This window comes from Mytilus californianus, unplaced genomic scaffold (assembly GCF_021869535.1).
Source record: "Mytilus californianus isolate M0D057914Y unplaced genomic scaffold, xbMytCali1.0.p SCAF_3, whole genome shotgun sequence".
In the NCBI taxonomy this organism is placed as follows: Eukaryota; Metazoa; Mollusca; class Bivalvia; order Mytilida; family Mytilidae; genus Mytilus; species Mytilus californianus.
The window spans coordinates 32,386,612-32,394,456 of NW_026262679.1; the positions used below are offsets into that span (position 1 = coordinate 32,386,612).

Sequence of the window (7,845 nt, forward strand, 5' to 3'; positions counted from 1 at the left end):
ATAAGTCACTATTCTTGGAATCATTTCTGAGCAATTGTATTCAGCACATCCATGTATATTTGTGTTTCTTGCACCACGTATTGGAAATTAAGAGGTCTTGATACACCAGCAGTAGTACGCAGAAGCGAGAAAGAGAAAACAGGTTATCTGATAGAGCAATTCCGAAAATGGAAACGTTGATAGAACTTCATTTCTTTAAACAGTGGGCTTCAAATATTCAGGCAACATGTGAAATCAGTATTTTAAATCTTTAGATTTGATATTTTTTTACATTTTTATATATATAAATATATCAGGATTTAGTTCTTGTGCATAATGAATTGGACTTACCCTGCTCGAAATCCCTAAAACAGTCTATTATCAAGTGAAAACCGCCATAGATAGAGAAAATTTAACCGTGGCAAAAATGTTCAAAATGATGAGATCTACATAATGTCTTTAACATTAAAACCGTCAGATTAAAACCGTCTTAGTCTTATAGGAGTTATTGCCCCTAAACAACGATTTTTTTTTCATTTTTTTTTCATTTTTGATCATTATCTCGAAAATTATAATAGATAGACAGAAACTTTAAATAGCAAAAATGATCAACAAGACAAGATCTACAAATAAATTAGCATGATAGAAATCGTCAGTTGACTCCTTATTGAAGCTTTTGCCCTTTAATGACGATTTTTCCCGATTTTTGCCTATTATCTTGAAATCTATAAAAGGAGGAAAGTCAGAAGTAAAAAAATATGTGTGTATCATAGATAAAGGTCTTTCAGTTTCATTGCGGAAGTTTTCTTCTATCCGGAATAACTTGTAAATGAAGGATAAATGCACAAACCGCCACCAAGTCAATCAGTTGACTGATATCCCTTGGACAGAAAGGACCATTCATATTAACGTAGCAGCCCACAGGCAATACCACGATTAAGTATGGCTAACCCATCTATTCCGGGACCAATTGTCAGGCAACCATCATCTCCTACATTGAAAGGGACCCGAGAGAGAACAAGATCAAGGGAAAAGATGGAAACAGCGTTTGTAGATGAAGGACATATGAGCAAACAACCATCAATCCAAATAATGGACAGATTGGAACATTCAGTGGACGGGGATCAAGAAGGATCTAGTGGTGATAAGCCTCGAAAAACAAAACGCAATTCAATTCGTATTATCATTACCAGGGTCTGCTCAGCAATATTAATTATTGCGGACTGTGTTTTTGACTGGTTGCAGTATTACCAAATTATTACAACGCCGTTAGATATTATACCTGAAGTCAAAAGTTTGCTGCCCCAAAGAGATCAGCCAGACAGTTATTGGCGACTACTTTTACGGCGACAAAGCTTTTTTTTTGGGCTAACAAATATCCCTCCAGAAGGTGCACTACAACAATCGACTGAGAGTTTACCACCAGAATCGAACACCACTTTGTTTTGCCAAAGTAAGAGTGATGTTGGTGAGCATTTTATGTACTTTACAATAGCGGGAACAGTTCTGTCGTTAATCCAACTTGCAAATATCATCTTCCAGATTTACAGCGAGGTTGAGTATCTTAAGAAGAAAAAGCAAGTGAGCGAAGATAACGATGGCACTCCTAAAAAAATACTGGATGGTAGGACAGAAACTCTTTATTCCGTTTTATTCATAGAAATACCACAAGGAATTCTTCTCCTTAGGTACCAAGAAGCATGCTTACCGAGTTATAGCAAGACTCTAAAGTGTAAACGACTCAAACGGCGTATTTGGGCTGCCGTTAATGGTGGTATTGCACTTTTGAACAATGCTTTTCGTTATATAACATGCTCTGAATGTTGCGAAGAAGACGTTGAGGACGATAACTCGACTTGTGGATGTTGCAGTGTAGCTAGAGGAAAGTGTCTTGATTGTTTTAGCGGCGCTAGAGGAAAGTGTGTTGTTTGTTCTGGCAGTTCTAAACCAAAGTCCAAAAAGCCCAAAAAGTCAATTGATTGTTTTAGCGGCGTTAGAGGAAAGTTTGGTGATTGTTTTTGGACTCTCCTTAAATGCTTCTGTCCCTGTTTATGCTATTTTTATCGGTATGTTCATCTTTTGTACTTTTTGCAAGTAACAGATATTGAAATGGTTTATGAATTTATTTATGGTAAATATTCGATTAAGGGTATATATTCATTTGATATTCTTGGAAAAGAGGAGGGGCAGAAGGATTTTTTTACGGTATATTCATTTTTACCTGTCCAGCTTTGACGCGCAAATTTTCACATCTATACACATTTATTTGTTGCATTTTGGTGGGCAGAATATTCGTTTTAATCCTGTCTTGGACAAGGTTATTTTTAAATACTTACTAGACCAGAATAGTCATTTCCAAAATCTCCCCTCCCTCAACAATATCAAATGATCGTTCATAAATAATGAAAAATCTATTAAATGTATTAAATTATTTATCGAGAGCTATGTTAAAATGAAGTCATGACAAGGTATCATATGTTTTGGGATATTCAGTTTAGGTTTATTTTTGTCATATAGCTCTACAAGTATTTGCTCAACAGTCTGGAAATAAAATTGTCCTCCAAATTTTGTTTCATAGATAATCAAGTCCGTGACCATAATTTTACTAGAAAAGTAAGTCGCAGGATAAATTTTGTTAGGGTAATTTTAAACGTGTATTAAACTCTTCTAAAAATGACTGAATTATAAAAAAATATAAAATATTTGAATAATGAAAAAATCTAATTTCCTATTTACAAAAGGATCTGGATGGGGTTTACAAAATAGAGAACAATGGACAAAAAGTGCAGAATAAAGGTCAGAAAAATTAAAGAATTTCCTTTCGGAACTGGGTATAACTATAAACAAATAAACCATGTTTTTCCATAAATTCAATATACAAGTATATGTTAAATAACTTACAACTATCATATCTTAATGATGATATTAAGAAATATTATATCCTATTGGTGACAATGCAAGGTTTAAGATTTGTGTAAGGCAGTGTACATTTTTCTTTTGCAGATACGAATCCCCCATATTATGTGGTATTTGTGGAAAGAAATGCATCGTTGATAAGTGCAAATGCTCTACCGAACCGTGGTCTTACAAGCTTTCCTTGTGTGGATTCTGTAATTTCCACTACTGCCCACTTGTAAACCCTGATGATCCCCAAGGAGGAGGACAGAAATGCTGCGATGTGACAAGTGGACTTTGTAAATGTTCAGACGGAACATGCTGCGATGGGACAATCGGATGTTGTGATTGTTCAATCGGAAAATGCTGCGGTGTGACAGGCGGAAGTTCTAACAGTTCAGACGGAAAATGCGTTGTGACACTCGGATGTTGCGAATTGTCAATCGGAAATTGCTGCGATGGGAGCGATGGGACTGATGGGACTGGATTCTGTCCATGTTTTTGCTGTTCATCTCGGTATGTTTATCTTTTGTATGTTCTGCAAGTAACAGATATAGCAAGAATGTTTTATGAATTTATTTATGGTAAATATTCGATTAAGGGTATACCCATTTGATATTCTGGGAGAAAAGGAGGGGCAGAAGGAAATTTTTTTACGGTATATTCATTTTTACCTGTCCAGCTTTGACGCGCAAATTTTCACATCTATACACATTTATTTGTTGCATTTTGGTGGGCAGAATATTCGTTTTAATCCTGTCTTTGACAAGGTTATTTTCAAATACTTACTAGATCAGAATAGTCATTTCCAAAATCTCTCCTTCCCAACAATATCAAATAATTGTTCATAGATAATGAACAATCTATTAAATGTATTAAATAAATTATTTGTCGAGTGCTATGTTATAGTGAAGTTATGACGAGGTATCATATGGTTTGGAATATGATCCTAATTTTACTAGAAAAGTAAGTCACAGGATAAATTTCCCTAGGACAAAAGCTAGTAAAAAATATTTGGCACTTATTTTCCAAGTAAAATTTTCCTGAGACTTACTTTTCTAGTAAAAGTATGGTCATGGACAATTTTAAATGCATATTTAGGGTAATTTTCAAATGTGTATCCAACTTTTCTGAAAATTACTAAATTATAAGAAATATTAATTATTTGAATAATGAAAAAACCTAATTTCCTAGTTATAAAAGGATCTGGATGGGTTTAAAAAAATAGAGAGCAATGGACAAAAAGTGAAGAATTAAGGTCGGAAAAATCAAAGAATAGAGAAAAATATGCATTAAAATAAAGAATAGAGAAAAATGATAATAAAAAAAAAAAAAAAAAAAAAGAAATGAAGGACCCCTCATCCAGGCGGTCAGATAATTTAACGATGGCGGGGATCATTTGATGGTGGCGGAAGATATTTTAACGATGGCTGTGCGAAATCATAAAACAGGTCTAGAGATCCCTGAGACCCTCACAAAAGTCCTTGTTATAAAAATTTTCTGGTAAAAGGCCTTTAAACAAAAATTCAATTCTATATACATAAATTAATATTTATTTAAATTTGTATAATTATTACTTCAATAGTAAAATTTTTAAAAGAAATTATAAGCATCTTAAGAGTCTGTGAAATCATTTTTTCTAGGAAAAAAGTCCAATGTTACTATCTAAATAAAACACCCATATTTCAATAAAAAAATGATGAAAGCTAAATGTACAACTTTTAACAAAATATTGAAACATAACAATTAAACATTCCATAGTTTACATAATAATGATTTTTTTTTCAGTTCAAAGAATGTTCCTGGATTTTATTTTTTTTTGCTTTTTTTTTAATTCTTTTTCTTTATTCACATTTAAAATTTTGTTTTGGGAAATTTTGGCAAAAAATTATCCCTGGATGAACTTGGGTGGGGTATTTTCACATCTGGGTAATTAACCAATCAGATTGCTAGATTCTTGCCTTATAAGAATTAGAATATAGCAAAGTGCTCTCGACCAATGAAATTGTAGGATTGGATGCCTCTTAATTGTGAAGAATGAATGTAAATCATGTTCTTAGTAAGGGATTATTCTATTATTTGGGTCTATTTACAGTTCAAAACAAAGAGTTTCTATAAATGAGTTACAACTGCCCCGAAGCACATTTATCAGATTGGAAGGATTTATCACACAGTGATTGAAACTGACTAAAAGTTCAATTGTGAAACAAACAAAAATCTCAAAATAAGTTGAAGTTTACTGGTGCAGTAAAATTTGTACCGTGAATATTAATAACTTCAAATTACTAAAAAAAATTAAACAATACCAAAGCAAAGCAAAAAAAGAAAAAAAATCTCTCAGATAAAAAAATAACCTAAATCTTTAGCTTTCCAAAACTTTAATTACTTGATCAGTGGTTGGAAAGAATATTTATTTCCAGTATTCCGATAAAAAAAACAGGAATTTAATTTTGAACATATTAAAAACTTTTAAAGGCATTATTTTTGAACATTTTTGAACATTTCCCTGAAATAATGAAGTATTATTTGATGTAAAAGGCCGGACCAAAATATTGGCTGTGAAATAAAATTTAGTTGTAAACTCAAACATATTAATTGATTTAAACTGTAAATAAAAAAAGGATAATTCCTCACTAAAATATTACATGATTTACATTCATACTCACAATCAAGAAACATATCCAATTCCTACCTCTTCTTTCTACTGTTGTGTCACCTAATATCTATAACGCTTTTTAAAAAAAAAATTATTTCCCAAATGATATGAAAGTCCTTACATCAGTAAAACTAATCCATGAATGACATGCCCAAAAAGGAAGTCATGCATCAATTATAAACATTGCACTAACAATTGAAACTAATTCTTCAATAGATCATTTGAGCCTTGAGCACTTTTACAATATTCTAAGTTTGTAAGAGAATGATAATCCCTTACTTCACGATAAGTACTCGCTAACGCTCGTACTTAATCATGAAGAAAGGGATTATCATTCTCTTACATATACTAAATTAAACCCAATTTAAATAAGAGGGACTGTGAGTTATTGATCACTAATGATTTCCCCGTTATAAGTATTCGGTAAACAGGTAGTAGACGAGTGTGGATGTAATAAGCATCACTTAGTAAAGTGTGCTCACTTGAATATTCATTTCAAAATTTGAGAAAAATGCGACGAAAATGGCCATATGCATTATTTGTAAGAACATAAGATTATTCGGTAAACAGGAAGGTGATGAGCAAGAAATTTAAAAATGCAACACACAGTGTAGTATGCTAACATCAAGCATATAACTAAATTTCGTGAAACTCTCGTTAGTAGTTCCGGAGAAAAGTGCGACCAAAACTTATGGGACGGACGGACGTAAACCAATGTATAACTAACAGTTATACCATATTTTCCATATATTTGATCTACTAGTATATGTTAAATAACTTAAATAACATACAACTATCATATCTTAATGTTGACATTGGTGACAATGCAAGGTTTAAGATTTGTGTAAGGCAGTGTACATTTTTCTTTTGCAGATACGAATCCCTCATGTTGTGTGGTATTTGTGGAAAGATATGCATCATAGATAAGGGCAAATGCTCTACCGAACCATGGTCTTACAAGCTTTCCTTATGTGGATTTTGTAATTTCCACTACTGCCCACTTAAGCTTTTTGACCCTGATGATCCCCAAGGAGGAGGACAGAAATGCTGCGATGTGACAAGTGGACTTTGTAAATGTTCAGACGGAACATGCTGCGATGGGACAATCGGATGTTGTGAGTGTTCAATCGGAAAATGCTGTGGTGTGACAGGCGGAAGTTGCAACAGTTCAGACGGAAAATGCGCTGTGACACTCGGATGTTGCGAATGGTCAGTCGGAAATTGCTGCGATGGGACTGATGGGACTTGTTGGAAATGTCCAGAAAGAAAACCCAGAAAACCCAGACAACCCAGAACACCCAGAAAACCCAGCGATGAATGCAAATGTTTAGACGGAAAAGGCTGCGATGACCCAAGCGAGTGTTGTAAATCTTCATACGGAAAATGGTGCGGTGGTACAGGCGATTTTAGGAAATGTTCAAACGCATGTTCTAATCCTTGTGATTATGAACCACTTACATGCAACGTACGATTTGCACTTATTGTTAATATCGGTTATGTGGTATTGTATTTTTATATCATGCTCAGAATGTTCTGTCTTCTGAAGAATATTCCTTCATCAAAGAGTAGTATATTTGGATAGTGATCAACACTTTTGCAAAATGCTCGACTAAAGATGGTTATCGTATCAGTATTTGTAAATATGTGATTACTGACACATCGGCACGCTATATCTATATTCCTTTATCATGATTACTTACATATATTTATCTTTAAAAAGAACTGGAAATAGTGTATATGAAAACATTTCAAAAATCTACCCGTTAGTTTCAATACTTTGGATTAAAGAGCAAAACCCAATTATTGAATTTTCAGATTTTAATTGATTTTGATTAAAGAGGTTTTGAACATATTGTAAAATATAAAATTATGTATATTTTTTCTGTATAAAGATCTACATCGATATTGTGTTCTTGTTATAAAAAAACCTCTAGTTTTTTAGCACTTTGGGCCAGTATGAGCTTTTGCCATCAACTTGGCGTCCGTTGTCTGTCAGCGTCATCCGTCGTCTGTTAACTTTTAAAAAGATCTTCCCCTCTGAAACTGCTTAGCCAAATTTAACCAATTTAAACTTGGACACAATCATCATTGGGGTATCTAATTTAAAAAATGTGTCCGATTACCCTGCCTTTTAACCAAGATGGCCGACTGAATGGCTACAAATAGAACATAGGGGTGAAATAATTGTTTTGGCTATTGTCTTGAAACCCGTGATAGGTAGAGTTTTACCTATTATCAATTTACATCAAAACTTCAGACGATAGGAGTTATTGCCCTTAAATCAAGATTTTTACCGAAATTTTTTGTTTTGTCCA

The 7,845-nt window shown here is 33.3% G+C and overlaps 1 protein-coding gene across 1 annotated transcript; it reads left to right on the top strand.

Annotated features, from left to right (window-relative positions):
• The first annotated feature begins 859 nt into the window (after positions 1–859).
• Positions 860–7,433, top strand: LOC127734377 (cell death abnormality protein 1-like). The gene is made up of 3 exons (XM_052244212.1): positions 860–2,045; positions 2,983–3,390; positions 6,404–7,433. The coding sequence occupies exons 1-3, from the start codon at positions 922–924 to the stop codon at positions 7,110–7,112; spliced, it is 2,241 nt and encodes a 746-aa protein (XP_052100172.1). The 5' UTR covers positions 860–921; the 3' UTR covers positions 7,113–7,433.
• Positions 7,434–7,845: the final 412 nt, after the last annotated feature.

Excerpts from the sequence above, each read along its gene's own strand:
- LOC127734377 (XM_052244212.1), top strand. The coding sequence starts at position 922 with ATGGCTAACCCATCTATTCCGGGACCAATTGTCAGGCAACCATCATCT. Across the intron at positions 2,046-2,982 it reads TGTTTATGCTATTTTTATCG|ATACGAATCCCCCATATTAT; the intron begins GTATGTTCATCT and ends TTTCTTTTGCAG. Across the intron at positions 3,391-6,403 it reads TGTTTTTGCTGTTCATCTCG|ATACGAATCCCTCATGTTGT; the intron begins GTATGTTTATCT and ends TTTCTTTTGCAG.